General features: G+C 45.4%; 2 protein-coding genes across 6 annotated transcripts in view; one reads left to right on the forward strand and one right to left on the reverse strand.

Annotated features, from left to right (window-relative positions):
* LOC126284460 (trichoplein keratin filament-binding protein) overlaps window positions 1-24959 on the reverse strand; it is a 713651-nt gene that overhangs the window by 576841 nt on the left and 111851 nt on the right. For all 4 annotated transcript variants that reach the window (XM_049983385.1, XM_049983387.1, XM_049983386.1 and 1 more), the window contains exon 2: window positions 3946-3999. In XM_049983385.1, the coding sequence (XP_049839342.1) occupies window positions 3946-3999 (54 nt within the window). The remainder of the gene's footprint in view (window positions 1-3945; window positions 4000-24959) is intronic.
* The window catches only part of LOC126284459 (serine/arginine repetitive matrix protein 1), a 177076-nt gene that overhangs the window by 72263 nt on the left and 79854 nt on the right, over window positions 1-24959 (forward strand). For both annotated transcript variants that reach the window (XM_049983381.1, XM_049983382.1), the window contains 2 exons: window positions 15161-15410; window positions 22102-23439. In XM_049983381.1, the coding sequence (XP_049839338.1) occupies window positions 15323-15410; window positions 22102-23439 (1426 nt within the window). In that variant the 5' untranslated portion in view covers window positions 15161-15322. The remainder of the gene's footprint in view (window positions 1-15160; window positions 15411-22101; window positions 23440-24959) is intronic.

Genomic DNA, 24959 nt, shown 5'->3' on the forward strand with positions numbered 1-24959 from the left:
GTCGTGATGAGAAAGAATACTTCAGAAAAAAATTCGATACGTTGAATCGTTCCCGACTTATTGAGTGTCGAAGGGAGCCAATGAGGCCGTCGCGTACGCAGATTCAAGCTGCCTTCCAAAGGCGGTGACACCACACGCGTTCTTCGTTTGGTTTCCTCAAACCGAAGAAACTTAGCTTTTGCTCATCTAACTCAAATTCATCACGTCCGAAAAAGGCCCATTTTAACTGATAATGAGTATTTGAACACTTGGCAACTCACCGACCCACAGATGTCTGTGAATTGCCGCGTTTTAGCACGTCCAAGTGCTTGTATTTGCGCGCGTGACGACTTGATTGGCTAACCTGAATGCTAAATTAACTCGGAAACGGCGCAACGTACCGAAATTTTTTCTTAACAGTTATTTTCCAGCACAGGCTCCCGTTACAAACTTTTAGGACTGTTTTCTGAACACTCTGTACAAAATTCCTTCAATGTATCTAACATTACTTACAATTTCCTTGTTTACAATAAAGGGCATTTCACGATTTGAATTCCGCTTTATCATCGATTTTTCGTTGTATTTATGATACGCCTAATATAGACCACATTTGATGTTATTTAGCTCCTTTTTCAGTTCCACCTATTGTGTCTAAGGACCAAAGTTTCGCAACGAATTGAAGGAAATCTCTAACCCAACAAGACACTTACTGAAGAGAAGGCGGGGGCCTCGAGGAAACGACTGGTGACAACAACACGGTGGTAGATGTATTAAACAGAACTATAAAGAAACGCCGTCTAAAGGATGTGAAAGGCTAATAGAAATTTGACGCAAAAACAACTGAAAACAATAGCAGTATGAAGCACACGTCGCAGAAACTTACCTAGGGTGGGAGAGACATTTCATCAACGAAGATCGCGAACAGTACAGTAATTAATAATAGAGACAAAATTGTCTAAAAACCGAAGACCTGTAAATATTTGCATGGTTTACGAGATGGAACAGAAAAACAGTTAATGATAAAAACGGTTCCATTCTGAAAATAATGGTAGGACAGCGAAAAATTCAGAATAGACAGTGGAGTATGAAAACGATATATCCCATCAACGTAACTATTCTCAGCTGCCATGACTGATGTTTTCATATTCTTAAACTGGTAAAACCGAGACGAATTACTTGTTGATGGAGCATATACACACCTGGAAATTGAAATAAGAACACCGTGAATTCATTGTCCCAGGAAGGGGAAACTTTATTGACACATTCCTGGGGTCAGATACATCACATGATCACACTGACAGAACCACAGGCACATAGACACAGGCAACAGAGCATGTACAATGTCGGCACTAGTACAGTGTATATCCACCTTTCGCAGCAAGGCAGGCTGCTATTCTCCCATGGAGACGATCGTAGAGATGCTGGATGTAGTCCTGTGGAACGGCTTGCCATGCCATTTCCACCTGGCGCCTCAGTTGGACCAGCGTTCGTGCTGGACGTGCAGACCGCGTGAGACGACGCTTCATCCAGTCCCAAACATGCTCAATGGGGGACAGATCCGGAGATCTTGCTGGCCAGGGTAGTTGATTTACACCTTCTAGAGCACGTTGGGTGGCACGGGATACATGCGGACGTGCATTGTCCTGTTGGAACAGCAAGTTCCCTTGCCGGTCTAGGAATGGTAGAACGATGGGTTCGATGACGGTTTGTATGTACCGTGCACTATTCAGTGTCCCCTAGACGATCACCAGAGGTGTACGGCCAGTGTAGGAGATCGCTCCCCACACCATGATGCCGGGTGTTGGCCCTGTGTGCCTCGGTCGTATGCAGTCCTGATTGTGGCGCTCACCTGCACGGCGCCAAACACGCATACGACCATCATTGGCACCAAGGCAGAAGCGACTCTCATCGCTGACGACGACACGTCTCCATTCGTCCCTCCATTCACGCCTGTCGCGACACCACTGGAGGCGGGCTGCACGATGTTGGGGCGTGAGCGGAAGACGGCCTAACGGTGTGCGGGACCGTAGCCCAGCTTCATGGAGATGGTTGCGAATGGTCCTCGCCGATACCCCAGGAGCAACAGTGTCCCTAATTTGCTGGGAAGTGGCGGTGCGGTCCCCTACGGCACTGCGTAGGATCCTACGGTCTTGGCGTGCATCCGTGCGTCGCTGCGGTCTGGTCCCGGGTCGACGGGCACGTGCACCTTCCGCCGACCACTGGCGACAACATCGATGTACTGAGGAGACCTCACGCCCCACGTGTTGAGCAATTCGGCGGTACGTCCACCCGGCCTCCCGCATGCCCACTATACGCCCTCGCTCAAAGTCCGTCAGCTGCACATACGGTTCACGTCCATGCTGTCGCGGCATGCTACCAGTGTTAAAGACTGCGATGGAGCTCCGTATGCCACGGCAAACTGGCTGACACTGACGGCGGCGGTGCACAAATGCTGCGCAGCTAGCGCCATTCGACGGCCAACACCGCGGTTCCTGGTGTATCCGCTGTGCCGTGCGTGCGATCATTGCTTGTACAGCCCTCTCGCAGTGTCCGGAGCAAGTATGGTGGGTCTGACACACCGGTGTCAATGTGTTCTTTTTTCCATTTCCAGGAGTGTATGAATCACTTTGTTTGTGGACAAATTACACTGTTTCCCCCCAGTAAAGATGAGAATCAGCGAACTTAATAAACGAAGTAACAAAGTATCAAAGTATGCCTGCAATCAGTGATAATAAGACTGAAATAATGTACAATGAAGGCAAAAAAAGAAAGTAACGAAAATTAACAACAAAGTCACACTACGAGTTACCGAACTTGGGAAAACAATGGAATGAAAGACGTAGTGACTTTAATGAAAATTAAATGAGGGGACTTGAGCAAAAGGACGTTCCCTGATAGATTGCAAGAAAAGTTCTAGTGGAAGATGGGCAGACAGCATTAGATAACACGCAATGACAAACCTGGAAGAGGGCTTTGTTTATTAGTGGATGTCAAATGGTTGATGATGATGATGATCTAAGTGTATAGTCAGAGGGCATTTCATGGCCTTTATATCCCATAATAATATGCCCGAAGGCAGTAGATACCATGTCGATGATGATGATGCTGTTGACAATGTAGAGTATTTGAAGAGCATTGTGCTTATTCTATCAAAAATAAGATAAGTTTCATTGCAGATATACCTTCGTATGCTGCTCTTACTCTAACTGAAATATGTGGCAACATTTGAATTTTGATTTACTCATTCGCATTACACTTGTTTGCAGAAACCTCCAACCTCAAGCGTCTGGTGACTCGAATGAAATAGGATATTAAAATAGGAATGCTTGTTTCAGTAACTAGAAAATATCAGTAGAAGCCTCCGGCTCCTATCTTTCGTAAGACGTTCGTGGGACGGAATTCGTAAATAAACTTAAATAAGTGCGTTATATAATGGCGGAAGACACCCTCTGTGAAACAGAATCAGTTCTTTTGATTTTACACAGTAAACATGCATCAACAAATTCACGAGATCTGCTGTACAGCGATCTTTAGCTATTGATCTGAAAATTTGTTCCATAGTTTTATTTAACATGAAAATCTATTTTACCTTACACGTAAAATAAATATTTTCGAACGAAATGTCACTTCAGTGCGTAATCTAAGGCCACAAATGCGTTCTAACATGTTTAGGGCGTACAAGAAAAGCAAAATAAATTTCTTTTGTATATACTACCCACTACCGATGTACTTCAACCTGCAAGCGCCGAATACTAATACATACGATTAATTAAAAATAATATTTTTCAGAAAAGACCCAGTATCGCCATAAAAATCCTTGCGCACATGGATCACTGCTTTGACTATTCTATTTTAAAAACTCTCTCTCTCTAAAAAGTTATTTCATAATATTGAAACAAAAGTCGTACAACGCAAAGGCTGGAAAATAATGGCGTTTAGAAAACAGATAGTAATGTTAAATCGTACCTTTCTGTGGTGACAACAGTGCGGAGAAGCTTTGGTATTTTTCGAAGAGACAGCCTGCAATTAAATAAAAGAGTTTGTCAGATCATTATAGATGCATCATTTCTTGCAGTATACACGAGACTGTTAATAATACACCACTTGATATGCACAACTTCCGAAAACGAAAAATAACATTTACAAGTAAAAACAATCCTAAACAACATTTTTTTTTAAAAAAAGGTAGAATTTCAGGTAGCTCATCTTAACACAGCTAGCAGTCACAAGTTTTCAAGTGTGAATAAAAGCTTAACTGGACAGTACATAATCAGTGTAGGCTGATTGTACATCTACAGCCTCCAACAACAATGTCTCAAGTACAGTAATATATAACTAACAGAACTACTTTCCAAAAATTTACATAGAGACTAGATTATTTTACAATTAGAATCATTCAGTGCCAGTCAGAACCAGCAGAAATACCTTTTCTTCTATCAGTCTGCATCACTTGAAATTTGCTTCATTGACTCTGGTTATGTGTAAGATACAACTGCATTTATCGATCTATATGTTCTCTACTTTACCTTACAAAAACTGTTCTTGTGTGTCAGTTAAAAATCAGTTACGAGAAAAAAATTGACACATTGTGAACTATTAGTTATTCCAAAAGTTGGTTTCTCTTTGTCTTCTGACGATTAATATCAGTCCTTGTACAGGGTACTTTTCCAGCTAAGCACTATATAAAAATCAACACCTATTTCTTTCAGGCACTGTTTATAATGTATATTTTTTACAGATTTTGTTGACATCAGGTAATGCAGCACACTTTCTAAACAAATTAGAAGTATTTTGAATATTTTTGAACCTGCTTGGGGTTACGAAAGTAGGTGGCCCATACAGCTTCTCTCATTGCTGTAACATCATTCATTCAGAGATGCAGTTCGTCTAATGGCCAGTCCATAATAACTCTGAAGAAGGTATATTTCAGTTTCTGTCGATCTTCCTCGGCCAGACAGAGATTTTCCATCAGATAGCAACTTTCGTTTCATTTCGCTTCGTAGCTTCCTCAATCTAGCACCCACCTCTTTTGCACATGTCCCCAAGACTCCAGTTTTGTTACCAAGGTATCACCATAAACATTGAACTCATTAATTTTATTGAAAGCTTTAGAGTCCCCACCGAATAGGTACTTCGTATATCTAACGTTATAAACGGGCACCGACCTCTGAAATATTTTTAGAGCTCCATCACACTCCATACCTCCACTGTAACCGTTATAATTCTTAGAGCACTGGTGTTCCATATGTCCTTTAGTGTTAGCATGGCAGGTGTGGCAGTACTTAGATAAGCACTTAACATCAACAACTTTTCCATTTTCCAGAGAAGTAGCACTTACAACACAATTCAAGGAACGATGTCCTCGACGTTGCCACGTCCCGTCAAATGCAACAGCAATGTCCCTGGTTCCACTAATATTTACAGTTTCTTCTACTGCACGTTTCATAGATGCTGTAGACACGATCCTCAACGCACCTAAAAGTATTTTTATGTACTTTCTGAACCTACTGGGGGGAGGAGGAGGAAGGTCCATCAAACCACAAAACATTTGAGCAGCCATTTTTCATTTTCCTATTGCACCCATTGCATACACTAACTGCAAATTCACACCATCTGAATTATTCACAATGTTCGGAGTCATTTTCGAGGTAGATTTATTGCAGAATCTACACAGAACAACTATTTTTGACGCTAAACCCTTCCTGCTACTTTGTTGTTCAGTTATTTCCAGACAGTCTAAACCATCACATTGTTTACATTTTGCCACTTCCTTTATCAAAGAAGGTAAGATGCCCGCATCAACAACAACAAATCGACTACAAACAACGTCATTGTTAACACAGAAATTTGAATCACCAGGAGGCGTGCCATGTGGGAGTTTCTTCCCTGAAGAACTGATACATCGGCTACTTTCAACAGAGTGGCTTGCTGTGTTTGTGAATTGGTTACCATGGAATTCCATTTTATTGAGTTTTTTGATGCGTCGTGTAACTCGTATTTATTGCACACTAAAGGATATGTACTTCCACGAATATATGTAGCACTTGGGATACCAACATTCAGTAACACGTGAACAAACTGCTTCAGCGAAACAAAAGTAAATACTAGCCAAGATAAACGTTTACAGACACTAGAAACCTACACTGTTACCAACATATACAATTTATCATACGTATAATCGCTGGAAACAGAAAGTTCACAGTTCTTTTCGATATAATACAGGTTTCTGTAACAGAAATAAAGGGAGTGAGGTGGCATACATGACAGTAACTTCAAAATTTGTATATATATAGTTCATTTTTAATTTGAAACTCTATAATGTACATACCAATGTAATCAGGAAAGACTATAGAATTTAATAAAGTTATTGAAAATTTCTATTTTTCCACCATTTATAAGTACCCTGTACCTTTAAGCCATTTTATGGTTGGCAAAATAAGAACAAAGAACAGCTGCGCGGAGTTTCTTTTCTACACCAGTCTGGTAATCCCGAAGGTGCCGAGTACTATGCATCCATTATCTCTGAGACAACAATCCAGTCCAATACCTTCATTTGATCTTAGGTGAGGAAACGAGACAATACGGCAGTATCTCTTCAAATGAAGTGTAAGATGCGCTGAAATACATGGCACGTCATATGTCCTGTGCACCAAGGATAATCTCGATTTCCCACAGTAGTTATAGTTACGTCAGAACGTACCACACTGCATTTGAAACGGTGTCATTCACTTCTAAAATAACGGAAAGAAACTCTAGTCTAATGGAAAATTCCCCTAAATGAGTTTTTTTTACTTTACGTGGAGAGATCTGTGGCGTGATGTTACCACCTGGCTCAGAGCAACTTGGTTGTCTACACGATGTGTGCTCTTGCCACGTTTACTGTATTCGAAGGTTTTCTGATTTCGTTTGGCGTTCATTTATTTTACTACTTGATATTGTCGTGATACTGCGATGCTTGTACAAGGAGTTATTATCTTCCCCACGAGTGTATCCTAAGACGAATCGCAGTAGCCGAAGGAACAGTAAACTGCTCGAACAAGTTTTTCACCGCCCTCATGACTTTTGTATTTTCTGTCGGAAACCTGTCTTCCACGACTTATCTCATCAGAGCAAAGCGCTACGTACCGCCTACCATACGTGTAAGGGAGGTAAAATTAAAATTGAATACCTAGCGCAGTTCTGTACAGTGTACTGTTTTTCTCCAGGGCGGCCTGTGCTCGCTCTTCATTTTATCACAACATGCGTCGAAGGACCGTTTCAAGCTGGGAACGTACGCTCATTATCAGCTGGCAGCGACAACCGCTGGCTGCACGGTGCTGCTGGGCAGTGTGGAGACAGCCGCGTGCGGGTCGGGTCGACAGATACCTACCTACCTGCTGACTGTGCAAAGGCAGCGCACTACACAGCTGCATTCTCCACGAGGTACCCGCCCACTTGCCAGTGTCGACCAAGAGCGAACATTGAGAGACCCACGTTCAAAGTTTAGTGTCTTGCAACAGCGGACGAATGTTAGAACGCCGCCGAATGATGAAAGCTAACTCGTCGGCCGGGCACTTGGCGACAGTAGATCAGTAACAAAAGACAGCGTGTCAGAATTCTTCCGACATTAGTGTCCTAATAGAAAATTGGTATATTGCGCGCGTTCCACCAATTGATCGGAAGGGGTCAATCGACAACGTATCGAATCAGCACCTAGTTCCTCTTCATTCCAGCACAACACTCAAGATTCCACCTCTGCGTGTAGAGACAGAAAACAAAAATCGTGCGCAAACAGTACAGTTTCAGAGCGGTCTTCTTTGATGAAGCGCAACAAATTAACACCAGCAGACGGGTTAACAGCAGCTTGGGCGCGTGGCGCTGTTCGAGACACGGACTGCCGTGTGTCGCAACACGAGGTGTACTCTGGGTGTTGGCATATGGCGCGTGTCGCGGTTTCGCAAAACAGGGGCGCCTGCCAACTAGCTGACACGGCAGCCGCCTCCGTCTGGCGACTGGTGAAGTTAGATTCTGAAATGCACACATATTACAATTACAGGGCTACGTAGATGATTACCCCAAATTATCAGTTCCTAATCTCTCTACTGAGAACTGACTGAGCAATGTGCTCAAATGTGCCGAACTCCTCTTACAAGCAAGCATACCGGACAAAAATATTAAGTCGTCTGCGTCCCTCTCCCCCCAGGCGACCTCACGCTGTGTCATGTAACACCGTGTCTATCCTTCATAATGCACCAAAATTTGGTGGGCAAGAGGGTACACAAATTTCTTCAAATGTGGTATATACAGCTGAAGTCACTAATTGCTGATTAGATCCCGTAGAGCTACCAAACTTAAGGAATGTTGACTGCTAAGTTTCGCCTGTCGTTCTGAATAGCCCCACCGCTTCTGTAAGTTAAGGGGGATTTAGCGAACGCGTTGAGTAGCGACAAAGTGCTTCGACTGTTCGTCAAAACAGAAACGTACGTATACAGGACTGTGAACACGGCTGTTGTCTTGGAAGATGGGGAAGTCTACAGCATATTCACGATGAGGATGCAGGAAAAAAACAGCACTCGGTAGCCCAGAATGTAGAAATAGTTCATGTGTACGGTAACATGAACAATGGGCCCCGGGAACGGTACGGAAAACAGCCTCACAACAACACACAATCATCTCTGGTCTGAACCACAACTCAGGCAAAATCGCGACTCTGGGAACCAAACTACATGCACCCAGTCAGTCAGCAACCGAACAGCGCAGCTCCTGTGTTGTTTCGACCACTGAAGACGGCCAGCTTTGTATTCCGCTATGAGCAATGACCTTTAGCCTGAAACTCGGCTCGTTATGCTCACTGAATGCAGTTTCTTTCGCAGTGGTCGTCTGGAAACCAGTTGAGGTGGACCCGACAGTCGCAACTCCTGTCGAGTTTTCAACTGAATGTTACTGACAAGGCGTGACTCTTATCCCCGATCCCTGTCTGTCAGTATCTTCTTACGACCACTGTTTTCACGCCTTACACCATTACGTGCACACCTCCTACTGCGTTGACGCCACAGAACTGGCAGGCGCACACACGCAGCCACTTCACCGCCATGACTTAACGCAAGCGATCGGGAGTCATCCCACCGCCTGGAACCACTTCTACACCACAGCGTTGCAAAGCCATATCTGGCACCTCTCGGTTTGGTTACAGAATGCTTGTGTATAGTAATGCAGTCGAATCGGAATAGGAAAAAGTTCAAGGGACCAGAAACAATTCGACGCTTATACAGCTTTCTCACTTAGAGATTCACAACCAGTTTCTGACACTCAGGAGTTATCCTTAATCCGTATCTCATAGGACTCTCAATCATGGATTTTTTTTAAGGGAAGCAGATGAGGAACGCACTCGGAATGAAGGAATTATGCAATAGCTTACAACGTAACCATCAGCCAATATACAACGATACACTTAAACGAAAGTCAGCTTCCTGACTTACCGAAAGGATTCCTAAAGTGTTAAATTTGTCTGGCTCTTGACAACATGCTTCAAGTGTTGCATTTCATAGTGTATTTAAGAATAATAAAAATTCAATTCATCCATAACAAATTCGAGTTCACAAATATAAGTAAAAAATTATCTGAGCCAACAACATATTCGTTAAGATACTCCGTATGGCCGTACCATCGCTATCAGTCGACAATGTGATATGCCCAACGACTTTCGTAATTCTAGAAACAAGGAATGTAACTGTTCAACTATCTACTATTTGCAGAGTATTTCCAACCAACCTTTATTTAAGAAAAACATGCAGCCATACACACAAACGCCTTTCAAGAATTTTATAAAGGTAACGGCTTCCAGCCGTCAGATATTTGAAGTATAATAGCGCCTTGGAGCCTTCAGATTTATAAATGTTGCGCATGTACGTCTAAGCAAAAGCTGCTTTACTTTAAATATGTTAATTTTATCCAGAGTGGTTATTGTTGAAGTGGTGACAAATTTACATTGGTAAGACTTTTGCCCTCATTCACAATAGTGATTTTTGTTGGAAAACACGACACACTTCAGGATAAAACATATTTCGCCGAAAAAACAAACAGGACAGCATGCATTTCGCCTCTATTTGTACATGTCAGTTTTTGTTCGTTCCACATATTTGTGACTGACGATGGAACAATTGCGACTGAAACAAAGATGTATACAAACCTTTAGTTTTGTCGGAACTGTCAACGTCTATCAGAACTATATTTTTATAATAGGACCAGTCTGAACTGACGAAATAACATGTAAAGCATCTCGAGATATATATCTTCAGTGTTGGAATGCATGGTCTTTTTTAATAAAATCCACAATTCTGTCTGATAGAGTCGGTTCACATTCCTCCATAAAATATCGTGCAAATTAACTACGGGGTATGTAACGATAGAGACCCATCGACGGTTGCGTACACTCATTCTGTTACCCTTCTTACGAACAGTTCGCATTCAGGTCCTGAATATACAGCGCATCTGCTTTTGAACACAAAATTAGGCGACATAGTGTAAGAGTGCCGTAGGTAAACGAAGTCAGGTTAGACTGGCAGAGGGGAAAAGCTCTCGGTCTCAGACGACGACATTCAATTGGTATACCGATCCAGCAGTGTCCAGAGCATCTTCCAAGAATGCGCTACTATCACCTTGCCACGAACATAACAGAGCGGCACAAACTGGTCGTGTGCTACAAATCGCGAAATCTTCAGTGGCATGCGCCTTCATATATACCGGACCTCGAAACTAATCCGCCAGGCGGATTCGTGTCGGGGACCAGCACGGCTTCCCGCTCGGAAGCAGTGCGTTAGATCGCACGGCTAACCGAGCGGGCTATGTCTGAGGTTACTCTCAATATTCTCTGCAGGTTATTAACATACAAAATCAACAGGAAGGGTTCAACATAATTCCCTGGAGCGTAACTGAAACTAATTTTATGTCTGTCCATGACTCTCCATTTAAAATAACATGTTTCGTTCTCCCTACATAGAAATTTTCAATTCAATAACAGTTCCCGTTTGGTACTCGCCGTATGATGACAGTTTCATTAATAAGTATTATGTGGTACTGGGTCAAATACTTTTCAGAAATAAATAAATACTGAATGTATCTGACTGCCTTCATCCATGGCGTTCTGGTTGTCATGTGAGAAAAGCGTTAAGTTGCGTTTCCCACGCCGTTGTTTTCGGAATCGATTCTGGGTGGCACGGAGGAGGTTATTTTGTTTGAGATAACTCTTTATTTTGAGCACACAATGTGTTCAAAGATATATAACAGATGCACTTCGCAGTGATGTTCGATGGCAGTTCTATGGATCACTTCTGTCACCCACCTTGTAGACCTTGTGATCTGATCTCCCTTCCAACTATTGGGCACAGATTCTTTTCCTCGAGGGATATATGTTTAAAAGAGAGGGTAGTCAGAAGCGGATTCTTTGTGGAATCTCACATGGACGCTATCGAGACCTGGAGTTTTGTTCAGCTTCGTTGACTATAGCAGTTTCTCAACATCAATTACCGTGACCAGCTAAACCCATACTAACCAAGCCACCTCAGAAGGATGTGGCGGACGTAAGGTCTAGCATCACTAGCTTATCCTTTCCTTCGCTTCCCTAATCCATACAAAAATGTCGCGTGGGAAAAGAGGCTGTCTGTAAACTTCCGTATGAACTCTAATTTCTCCGCGGAAGAGGAAGAGATTAGTGTTTTAACGTCCCGTCGACAACGAGGTCATGAGAGACGGAGCACAAGGTCAGATTGTGTCCAGGGTGGGGAAGGAAAGCGGCCTTACCCTTTCGAAGGAACCATCCCAGCATCTGCCTTAAGCGATTCAGGGAAATCAAATTTCTCCGATTTCCACATTGTAATCATTTGGAAAAATATGCCGGAGAGGAAGCTAAATGTTGCCATAATTTTCCTGCAACGCACTCTCTCGGAATTTCAAAAGTAATAGCGATGCACAACGCCTCTCTTGTGGAGGCGCCACCGACTCCTGAAAATAACGTTTTAGGTCTCCTGGTCACCAACAGGCCCGAACTTTTGGAATTAGTTAGCTCAGAACAGGGAATGAGTGACCCCAAGACCGTTACGGCATCATCGATTACGGCTGTGATTAGGAATAAAAGAAAGTAGGAAGATTCCGATTCTTGGAGAAACAGATTTCGTTTTACCTCGTGTAAATTTCATCTACAGCACTGACAGTGTTGCACATTACCGGGACGCCTTAGCCTGGCGTGTGCAGGATGGGAGACACTCGTCGTCCCTCGACAGCTGTATCAGAAAGCCGTGTCAGAAAGCTGCTAAGAAAGCAAAAGGAGCTTCGTTGCCAATTTAAACGTCGTCAAAGACTCACAGACAAACAAAAACCGAACGAAGCCAAAACTATACTAAGGAGACACAGTCATGAGGCGCTCAAACTAAGGAGACACAGTCATGAGGCGCTCAAAGAATTCGAAAATAAAACTATATAGCAACGTAACAGAAACTCCTGAGAAGTTTTGGTCTTATATTAAAACGGTAAGCAGATCGAAGTGATCTGGCCATACTCTCTGTGACCATATTAGCAACGAAATGGAAGATGACAGAGAGAAAACGGAAACACTAACTCCTTTTTTTCGAAACAGTTTCACTGAGGAACGTAGCACTGAAGTTCCTCCTTTAAATCGTCGTATAAACTTCAAAATGACATAAGGAAATGCGTGACAATGGGCTAAAAAAGAAACTGAAATCGCTCAACAGATAGTTCGCTGGATCTGACGGGATGCAAATATGATTCTGCACCGAGTATGTGGAAGAACGTGTCCATCTTCTAGCAGCCGTGTGCCACTGTGTATAAGCCGTGTGTCACTGGAGGAGCGAAGCGTTCTTGAGAATGGGGGTAAAGCACAAATCATTCTACAACCGCACAAAACTATACGCTTATACTTCTGACGTCAGCCTGTTGCAGAATTTCGGAACATGTTTTATGCTCGCGTACTATGAAATTTTTGGAGGCCGAAAATCTCCTTTGCAGGAACCAACATGGGTTCCGTAAGCAACGATCGTGTGAAACTCAGCTCGCTCTGTTCGTCCACGAGAAAGAGGAAGCAACAGATACAGGCGCCTAGGTAGGTACTTGACTTCCTGAAGGCATTCGATACATTTCCGCACTGCAGTATATAAATGACCTACTGGATAATGTAGGAAATTCCGTGAGGTATTTCACGAATGAGTCTGCTGCATAAAGGGACGTCGCAGCGCTATAAAATTGTAGCGAAATGTACAAACACCAGCGGAGGACTGACGCTTGGTACAGCGATTGACAGATTATCCTCTGCATAAACCAATGTAACGGACTGCTCATAAATAGGCACGAATATCCGTATCGTATGATTACAAAAAATCATTGGAAGCAGTCACATCCAATAAATGCCAAAGTCTGTTCATTTGGCGCTTGGGTCGTCAAAATCTCGAGTGGGTTGGAAGGCTCTCACTATAATGCTATACACCTTCTCAATTGGGGGGAGATCCGGCGACATTGCTGGTCAAGGTAGGATTTGGCAAGCACGAAGACAAGCAGAAGAAACTCTCGCCGTGCGCAGGCGGCCATTATCAGACTGAACTGTAAGTCCAAGATGGCTTGCCACGAAGGGCAACAAACGGACCGTACAATATCGTCGACGTACCTCTCTGAGAAAGGGTGCTGCAGACGACAACGAAAGGGGTCCTGCCATGAATGAAATGGCACCCCCATATCATCACTCCGGTTGTCAGTGCACACGTCAGGCAACATTCAGCGTCAGAATCCTATCACAGTCTGTGGTGTCTCCATACACGTCTTCACTGGTCGTCGGGAATCAGTTCGAAAAGGCATTCATCAGTGAAAACAGTTCTTCTCTAGTCAATCGGATTCCAGGCCGAAAACGTGTCTGAAGGCCCCCCCCCCCCCCCCCCCCCCCCGGGAAAGCGATGGATTACCGACCTGACTGACTGTCACCCATTACAAGGCCCGAAACCAGGCGAGCTGGTCAGCGTTGCCATATCTTTTCGCAGCAGGACCCCTTTGGTTGTAATTCGCGGCACCCTTTAGCCCCGTTTAATTGTTCTTTATGGCAAGCCATCCTGGGCTTTACATTTTAGCAACATAATGTCCGCTGCAAGGGTTTCTACTGCTTGTCTTCGATCTTGCCAAACCCTACCGTCGAGAGCAATGTTACCGGACCTCTCCCCAAATGAGAACGTTTGGTGTATTATGAGCAGGCTCCTCCAAGCAGTTCGAGATTTCGACGATCTAACAGACCAGATGGATAGAATCTTGCACGATATCCCTCACAAGGACATTCAATAACTCTGTGAATCAGTGCTAAGGTGAATAAGTGCTTGCATAAGGGCCAAAGTTGGACCAACGTGTTATCAACTTGCTCAATTTGTGAAGCTGTTTCTTGTGAATACATCAGTCACTTTTTCCGAAACTGTAATCATTTGTCTGCACATATACATCACGTCTACTGATTCCCGTACCATTCGGATAATCCGTTGTAGTGTGTCTATTTTGTCTTTGAACGTATTACATTTCTTATTATCCTGCCAACGAATCTCAGCCTGTCGCCCTCTACCTTCCCACAACTAAATTTACATCGTTGCAATTTAAATTGCTGCGGATGGATACTCCTGGTTGTTACATGGTCGGTAGTGCTTCCATTGACTTGTCCCCAGTAGTGTAACTGAAAGTACCTGTACCTCTGCACCTGTTTATGTAAATACATTACATTAAGTGACAATTGCCACCCCCTGCATCGATCATCATTCGGCTGCGGGTCTTTGTGCATTTCACTACAGTTTTCTGGAGTTGCAAAGTTCCTGCAGACAATACCATCATCCACATGTAGGCTCACGGAGCTCCTGACTTAACCCACTGCATTATTTATATGTAGCCACAAGGGGTAATCGTGTCGTCTGAGGCGCCTTTTCACGGTCCGTGCGGTTCCCCGCGTCGGAGGTTCGAGTCCTCCCTCGGGCATGGGTGTGTGTGATGTCCTTAGTGTAAGTTAGTTTTAAGTTAGGTTAAGTAGTGCGTAAACCTGGGGGCCGATACCTCAGTAGTTTGGTTTCATAAGAACATTCCCCAAATTTCCAATTTATATGTACCGTAAACAGTAACAGCCCCATAACACTGCCACAGGGTAGTCCTCAAATTGTCTTTAAATATGTTGCAGGCCTCCGATCTACATCGCGCCGATGCCCATTCTGCACCAGCCGCCGCAGCAGCGGCAGGGAGTCGGCAGCGGGGGCGGCGACGGCGGCGCCACGCCGCCGGCCGGCCAGCAGCCGCAGACGCCGACGCCGACGCCGGGCGCCAGGGCGTCGTTCCGGCCGCCATGGTGAAGAGCAACCCCGTGCAGGCCGCGCCCTGGACGCTGGCCGCGCGCAGGGACAGCCTCACCAGGCCCAAGCCGCCAGTCGCAGGCAAGCGCGCGCCAGCCCTCTGTTCGTCAGTCTCCCGACTACTCGCGCAACCTAACGCAAACCGCGACAGACTGTGAGGCGGGGAGGTGGTCGAGACACGGGCGAGATCCGTGCGGCGGTTTATCGGATATTTTCCAATCTCAGTCTTACCCTACAAATGTTACAAATATTGTTTGTCCTCTACGGTAAACGAAACAGTAAAGTAGAATATTAGTTTTGTTATTTGGGCAGCTAAATAAATGACAACAGCCGGAGTAGAGACAATACAAAGTGCCGAATGGCAATATAAGGAAATAAGTTCCTGAAAGAGAGAAATGTTTTACCATCTGTTATAAATTTTACTGTTTGAAAGTCTTTTCTGAAAGTATTTGTCTGGAGTGTAGTTAATACGGAAAATTACCTGGGCAAGTCTGAGCTCACTCTTTTTAACACATCCTGGGACCCACTGACGACAGCGACACGCAAACATCATATCTCTATAGTTATCGGTATAAAGATGAAGATCGATCTGATATCGAAATGCCAAGTTTTCACCGCGGAGGGCGCCAGGCGCAGCGCACGGAGTTGTGAACGCGCACGCTAAACAGTACATGCGCAGCGCATGCGCAATGCAGCTCCCTTTGGCTTTAAATAGCAGAGTTAAGTGCGTATTCGCCAATACTTCTACAGCTGTGCTCACCTGAAGATGGCCAAAAGACTTTGTGCCGAAATATCGTGGCAAGATGTTACTGACTTACGGCAGTTCTTCCGTGTTTTTATGGAACAATCACTACGACGGGAAAGTTTCAAACATCACACCATATCTCTAGATTTCCGGAATGCGTTTGACACAGTCTGACGCGGCACTGTCGACGAGGGTTTGAGCTTACGGATGTAGTGCGTTGTTCTGGACGGCGGACGTTCATCGGAGACGAAGGTATGGTGAGGAGTTCGCCAGGGGAGTCTGACAGGACCGCTCTTGTTCACTATGTACACAAATAATCTGTTGTATAGGATGAGCAGCAATCTGCGACTGTTTGGTGATGACGCTGTATCGTACGGAACAGCTAGATAAATCGTGGCTAGTATGGAAGCAACCTGGGGCAACATGGAATAATCAATTTGATAACGGGGGCAAGTGGGAGGTTGGGCGGCGGGGGGGGGGGGGGGGGGGGCAAGGCACGACTACAGTAAGCAGATCAGGATACATTAGCGTGGAGATCTGTTCTTCTTTCCCTGTTTTCCTACAGTCCACGGTCCACTTCCACACAGTGTTGCGGTGTGCTCCAAACGTACATTGCCAGAAATTTCTTTCTGAAAACAACGCCAACGTTGATACTAAGCAGACTTCTTTTGGCGAGGACAGCTCTCTGCCCGTGCTAGCGTACTTCCAGTATCAGCCTTGCTTCGTCCGTCGCGTTTTAATTTGCTTCCAATGTTGCCAAGTTCCTTCGCCTCGCCTATACGTGATTCCCAACTCAGATGTTAAGTTTATCGCTGATCTCATTTTTGCTGCTGCTTAATATTCCCTCATTCTTTGATTTATTCTAAATCCAGACTTAGTCACTATAGTAATATGGACTACCATCCTCACACCTAAGCACATGAAGCGTCACTCCATCTCTTAACGACTGACAAAAGTTCCAATCTTTGGCATTTACAAAGTTACCGAAACAAGTTTGCATTCGGATATACGGATTTGAATTTTTTATGGTAAATGTTCTGTAGGAATAATGGAGAACTGGGGATTTTTTTAAAGGAAACCGTGCACATCTTAATAGTGCCCGAGAGGTCTCAAACTTGGTATTATGATTTGAATGTTGACACAGTCTATACACAAAAGAAGATCAATTCCAGTTTCGCCCGCTCGACCTTGCGAACACTGCACAACAGGGAAGGAACTGCACTGAGTGACTACGGAAAAGGCTCATTAGTTCTCTGCCACAGGAGTTTCGTCTCCTTTGTTTATAATGCATAATCAATAGCTATTTAACATGGTCCCTGATTCACCTTTTCTGCCGCGAGGGAACTGTATGTTGTGCTACGTACTCCAATATGTCCTGCTGGGGACATTTAAGTGCACGTTTCAAAATTTGGTCCTCACATTTTACTAGCGCAGTTGTAAACAGAAAAAAACATACTAGGATGTTTTACTTAAAGTATTTATTAAATTCCGGCTGTGTATGCAGTACTACACATTTCTTGATGTGGTATACACTGAAGTGCCAAAGAAAATGGTACACCTGTCTCATATCGACTTCACAAGACGGTAAATGACAGCATCATCTGCAAACAATCTAAGAGGGCTACTCAGATTGTCTCCTATGTCATTGATATAGATCAGAAACAATAGAGGGCCTATAACACTTCCTTGGTGAACGGGGGATATTACCTCTGTTTTAATCGATGATTTTTCGTCTGTTACTACGAACTGTGACCTTTCTGACAGGAAATCACGAATCCAGTCGCACAACTGAGGCGATATTCCATAGGCACACAGTTTGGTTAGGAGACACTTGCGAGTAACGGCGAGGAAAGCCTTTTGGAAATCAAAAATTATTGAATCATTTTGACATCCCCTGTCGATAGCACTCATTACTTCATGAGTATAAAGATCTAGTTGTGTTTCACAAGAACGATATTATCTGAATCCGTGGTGACTGTGTCAATAGATCGTTTTCTTCGAGGTAATTCACAGTGTTCGAATTCATAATGTTCGAATACAGTATAGGTTCCAAAACCCTAGTGCAAATCGACGTTAGTAATATGGGCCTGTAATTCCTGCTGGAATTGCCCAAGTCCGTCGGAATGCAGAATGGAAATGAAGAGATGCAGGTGATCAGACAGGATGCTTACGTACGTGTCAGCTGTCGGAGTCATATCTAGACGTATCAGGGGTCCCACATCACTCCAACTGCACACGCTCCAAATCATCACAGAGCCTCCACCAGCTTGAACAGTTCCCTGCTAACACGCAGGGCTCAAACATTCATAAGGCTGTCTCCACACCCGTACACGTCCACCGCTCGATACCATTTGAAACGAGACTCGTCCGACCAAGTAATATGTTTCCAGTCATCAACAGTCCAATGTCGGTGTTGACGGACCAGGCTGGATGTAAAGCTTTGTGTCGTGCAGTCACCAGGGGTAAAAGAGTGGGCCTTCTGTTCCGGAAGCCCATATCGATGATGTTTCGTTGAATGGTTGGCACACTGACGCTTGCTGATGGCGTAGCACTGAAAAACGAGTATCCAGCAATTTGTGGAAGGGCTGCACTTGTGTCATGTTGAACGATTTTCTTCGGTCGTCGTTGGTCCTGTTCTTGCAGGGTTAGCAGAATCCTGATATCCACGGTACACTCGTGAAATGGTCGTACGGGAAAACCCCATTCTTCGGTACCTCGGAGATGCTGTGTGCCATCGCTCGTGCGTAGACTATAACACCATGTTCAAACTTACGTAAATCTTGATAAGCTGCCATTGTAGCAGCAACAATCGATCTAACAACTGAGCCAGACGCTTGTCTTATATAGGCGTTGCCGACCGCAGAGCCATGTTTGGCCTATTTGCGTATTTCTGTATTTGAATACGCATGCATATACCGGTTTCTTTGGCGCTTCAGCGTATTATGGCCACACAAATGAAGAACACAATCGTGTCGTCTACATAACAATATTACAACAGAGTATCATACCCGGAAAAGATTTACTAGTAGCCGCGAAAGCTTACGCTCGCAAAATTCATGATCTTTTTTCTCAAGACATCACTGCAAATTTTAAAGTTTTATGGCAGTCCTTCATATTTCGAGAGTCATGGAAAGTGGTTAAAAAAAAGAGAGTAAATAGTTTCAATCTGAGAAACAAATTAGCTTCAGTAGCTTAGCAGACACAAAAGTGAGTCATATTAACCATACACGAAAGTGCTAAGCTTTTGTGTGCTATCGCTTGCTTCAATATGCTGACCTCCCATTCGCGGATGCGGAAGCGATTCCTGGAGGAGGAAAGGCTCAATAGCAGTACGAACAATGTCAAACATGTGCTAATCCAACCCAGCGCCAGAAGGATTATATTCGCAGGAGTGGTTGAAGACATCGTAGCCAGCAGTTTAAAAGCCATGTGAGTCTCCCTCTATATGAGTTCTTACTTTATAATTTTATTTTTTTCTTTCAGGTACATCAACTGTTTCTCTTTCAGCATCAAAGTTACTGTTCTATGGCTTATTTTCTGAGTGTCACTTAGCTCTGCTGTCATAATAACTGTGCCAGTACAAGTGTGTGATTTCTATTGTCTCTAAATCGCTACACGCAAAGTGTTAGTCCTATAGAAGAAATGAACAGGATGGTTTTAGAGGAAATTTAATGTGGTGAAACTTCATACTGGGATACGTTGTCGCTGGAGGCACAGTTACTCAAGAAAAACGCGTTTGAAGGTCACTTTTGCATGTTTTTCTTGAATGATTCGAAAACAACAGCCTCTTGCGAAAACGTATCCGATTATAAAACTTAACTACATTAAATATCCTACGAAAAGGTACTGTTGATTTTTTGTACAGGACATATAGTTTGCGTGTATCGAGGGAGAGAATATGAAGGACTTGCGCGTCGTAATCGAAGATGTTGCGGGTCGCGTAAAACCCACAGGTGGGGGCAGCTGAATCGCCCTGTACACTGGGGTGCCAAAAGATTATGACTACCAGCTTAATAGAAAATTTGTCCAAAAACGGAACGCTGTACAGGAGTGATTTTGAATGGCATGGAGTCGACAAGTCCTTGGTTGTTTTCCGGAGGTATGTGGCATCAGATATTTACGCAAAGGCCACGCAACTCCCGTAAATTACAGACCGGTGGTTTGCGGGCTGTGAGCTGGCGCCTGATAGCGTACCGGATGTGTTTCGTCGAGTTCAGATCTGGCGAATTTTGTCCTCAAGATATAAATGTGAATTCACAGTCTTACACCACAAATCTCTGTAGCACGATTCTGGATTTATACCACAGTCAGTTATCCAGCCGGATACTCCATCGCCGACGGGGTACACATCATCAAGCATGAAGGGGTGTGTGGTTCTCAATCATGTTCAAGTAGTCAAAAGCTGTCACGGCGACTTCGATTACTACCACAGTCCCCGCGGGAGCACAGGTGAATGTCCTCCGTAGCACAACGGTGCCCGCACCAGCCTGCACCCGCGGCGCTGTGCATGTTTCGAGCAGTGATTCGCTCGCATGACGGCGTATCCAGACACGGCCACCGGCCTCCTGTAACAAGAAACGTGACTCATTCGACCAGGCGACACCTCACCTCACGACTAATCCACGGTTGAACCTCGATGATTCCGCGTCGACTGCAATCTTACCCGATAATGCCGTAGGGTCAACATGGCAACACGTCTGCTGCAGATGTGCGCTGAACGGTGTCTTCCGAAACACTTCTACTCTGTTGTCAGATCTACCACAAATCGCCGCCTATCGCACTTTGCAGAACCAACAAGCCTACAACCTCCTCATTCTGTGGTGAGGTGTGTACGCAGATTGTCTGGTCGCTTACTCATGCCTTCTTTACTCATCAACCACTTTCCACTGGTACTCACGACAGCAGCATATAGAGAGCCTATTAGCTTCGTTGCGTCCGGTATGCTCGTTTCCAAGGCCCGGATAATTAAAATCTGCCCCCTTTTGTCTGTCAATTTCCCCATGTGCGGTCCATATAGTCGACAGACTTCTCTTCCATTCGTCTCAGCTCGGCCTACGTACTTTTTTTATACCATCAGGTGCCCGCAACGTCACCAAACGGTCATAATGTTTTGGTTCATCAGCATAGGCGTGTCACCAATGGAGGCAGTATACCTTACCTGGACAGCCACATAAATGAGAATCTAGATTCTAGTGTACATTATGAACCACATGTCAAAGAATTAATGTTATTGTCGGCGGTAAAAACAAAAAAGTACCAGGTTCTGAGCAGGGAGCATTAATGTGTCGAAAAGTAAATGTTAATTTCATTCAGATTTCTTATTATAAGTCACTACGAACGTACCAAAATGATTATCGCTAGTATTATTGCTCCTTTCGGAAGAAACGTAATTCTTTGTAATGATGCATGTATTGGGTGGAATTTCAGAAAAAAAAGACAGTAAACTGCGTGATTCCAAGTTAGTAAGGGTCGGCCTGTAGTTTGTCGCCTTATACGGTTTTATTAACGCTGTTGCTGTCATATAATATTCAACGGTTCGTAAAACATTGAATGCGGATTTCTCGGAAAAGCCATACAAGCGCATCGTACTAGAGCAGAATTTGTTATAGCCAAGTGTGGACTACAGCCCTGCGAAAGAGTGAATAAAATCGGCGATCGGTTAGGTGGACGCCCCCCTTGTTAGCCAGCGAGCCACACGTACACAGAAACGTGGTCGGATTTATGCTACTTAGCCGCGGCATATCCGCCCACAACGCCCCGCGCCCTACAGGACGAGAGGCGACACCCCCTATCTGGATGGGCAGCTCGGGGCGTCGCGGCGCGCTCTGCCAGAGGCAAACAACAACACAGTGAGGAGGTAGAGGGACAGGGACGGGGACGGGGGGCGTTGCTGGCGGCCGGCCAGTTAGCCAGGCGAGCCGAACTGCGGCGAGACGAGGCGAGCCGCGGCGACGCCGCGCGCGGCAGCTAGCAGCTGGCGCTCCAGTCACGGCCCGCGCGCTATGCGCCTCCCCTTCCTGTTCGCAGACGGTCCGCAGCCGCCGCCCGTCACCCACAACACCGCCAACGCCGCCGCCCCTGCCACTGCCAAGCAGCCGCCACCGCAGCCGCAGCAGCCGCCCAAGGAGAGGACGGTGCCCATCGTGAGGGAGGAGCCAAGGCCCAAGGAGAAAGTCGTCCCTATAACGAGGGAGGAGCCCCGGCCCAGGGACAGGACTTCACTTCCGGCGTCCAACAGGGAGGAACCGAGGCCGGCGCCACAGCCGCAACACAACTCGCCGCGGCAGCCTCAACCGCAGCCGCCAATACTGCAAGCCCAGAACAGAACTACCCAGCCGCCGCCACCGCCGCAGCAGCAGCAACAACCACCCCAGAACAAGGCCCAGCAGCATCAGCCGGCACAGCCAGCCCAGAACAAGGCACAACAACATCAACCACCACAACCTGCCCAGAACAGAGCTCAACAACATCAACCACCACAGCCAGTCCAGAACAAGGTGCAGCAACAGCAACCACAATCGCAACCGCAACCAGTTCCGAACAAGACGCAGCAGCAGCCGCTGCAGAACAAGACGCAGCAACCGACTCCACCGGCTGGACAGCCGCAGCAGCAGCCACAACAAAGCCCTGTGCGCAAGCAGAGCAAGATAACCATCATTCCATCGCAGCCGCGAGAGAACGGTCTGTCGCCTACCCGGCCAGCAAGCACCGTGGCGACGACAACGACGACGGCGACGCCCCAACCGCCGGGCCCGCCGAGAAAGACGTCGACGCCCGAGCAGGCCTCCGCTCCGCCGGGGCCTCCCACCAGGAAGGTCTCGACGCCGGAGCAGAGGCTGCGGCAGGACGTGATCAACGCGGCGGCGTCCACCAAGGAGCAGCTGCGCCTCGCCAAGGAGCAGCTGGAGCACGTGCCGCGCCTCAGCAGGCTCCAGCGGCAGGACTCCATTGGCCAGGAGCCACGGGTGCGCCCCATACAGCTCGAATCGCGACAGCGCTCTGCCCCTCCGAGGGAGGAGAACGGGCCTCATAGCATCGCCACGGCGCGAGACGACCTCAAGCCGGTAGCGAAGGAGGAGCCCAAGCCGAGAGAACGGACTTCACTTCCCGTTAACAACAGGGAGGAGCCCAAACCCAGGGAGAGGACGGTACAGGTGCAAAAGGAAGAGCCTCCGGCGCCCAAGCCGCGCGAGAAGCTTACCCTCGAAATAAATAGAGAACCCCCGCCGAAACCCAAAGTACCGTGGGAACAGCCCAATCTCAGGAAAGTGGAGACGAAGATGGACTCACCGACAAAGAAGGCTCCACCGACGCCTCCAATTATGGTGCAGCTGAAACCGCCGGCACCACCACCGCCCATGCCAAGTAAGTACTTAACACCTATCTCGTATTTCTATGGTTTTAACAGTTGTAACATTTACTCCAGATTACCCAATACAACAAAACCAGCAAACTAAAATTTATTTCCCGCAACAGACGTTCTTTTGTGCTAAACATTTACAGCTCGTGTGTTTAAAAAGGGCGGTGACTTTGCTTCAATAAAAGATTTCTAGGCTGAAATTTCATTTCTCCCGGAATCAGTTTTTGTTGTATGTGAAAGCAAGTTTTACTTTGCTAGTTTTCAAGGCCGCAAATTTTTGGGTTGCCCCATCACCAATTAAATGTTTATTCCAAGTTCAGCTACGACATAAAACAAACTATGTACGAAATTTATGATTTTTGTTGTTCGAGAAATAATATTCAGTCGTATTACTTAGTAACACAGCTACTGCAACATAATATAAAATGTTTCAAATGGCTCCAAGCACTATGGGACTTATCTGAGGTCATGTGTCCCCTAGACTTAGAACTACTTAAATCTAAGTAACCTAAGGACAACACACACATTCATGCCCGAGGCAGGATTCGAACCTGCGACCGTAGCAGCAGCGCGGTTCCGGACTGAGGTGCCTAGAACCGTTCGGCCACAGCGGCCGGCCAACATAATATCAATATACGTTGATAGAAAATACGCGTTATCATGATTCAAATCTGACGGTTTTTAAACTAGGATCATTTCTGATCTGGCTTATGACACTGGAAGAATGTCGGCGAATAACTACTTGTACCGAAATTAGTAAAATAATTCCTGGACATTCAACGCTGATGTATAAAAATAGCTCCTCATGCATATTTTACAAAAGTAAGAAAATCCAGCTTTGTTTCTGTGCTAATGACGTTCGCAAGCTACATTTTCTGTCCCTCAAACTCTTGCGAAGGGAAAGCGATCTGAAACCGAAGACCCCACTTAACAACAATTGAGACCCTCCTGAGTCGTCAGCGGGCCCGAAGTAGCGGCTGTCGAGCAGAAAACGTAACAGCAATTCAATGACCTCCTTGAATTTTCGACTCCACAACCGATTGTTTTCGGAACAGAATCTCGCATTGATTTTTAGCACAATATTTCTGAACATTTGTTCTAAAACAAACAGCTGTACTCCCTTTAGAGTCCCTCATAATTCCCAGAGAGTTTCGGTACTCACTGATAATTCCCTATGTTCCAGATTTTGCAGACTTAAGCCGCCACTCTGCTTAAAAAAAACCTAAAACTTACTAGCGGAGCAAATGTTGTGCTCTATGAAACAACAGTGGTCAGTGTATTTACAAATGCGTCAAGTGCTCCATTATTAGCCTTTCACTTGAGTTGGGTTGAAAAATATCACTGCGTTTGAGGCTGTAATTTCATCTGACAAATTCAACAACCATATTCTATGACTATGTACCAAAATAAATAATTTGTCCATCAGATCGTTCAACTCCATTTCTACAGGAGTAGTTCATTTTCGTGATAATTTATTCTCCACCAGTAAACAATGATTGGAATTAACGTCTTTAAACTAAAATAT

The sequence above is a fragment of the Schistocerca gregaria genome, chromosome 8 (genome assembly GCF_023897955.1).
Source record: "Schistocerca gregaria isolate iqSchGreg1 chromosome 8, iqSchGreg1.2, whole genome shotgun sequence".
In the NCBI taxonomy this organism is placed as follows: Eukaryota; Metazoa; Arthropoda; class Insecta; order Orthoptera; family Acrididae; genus Schistocerca; species Schistocerca gregaria.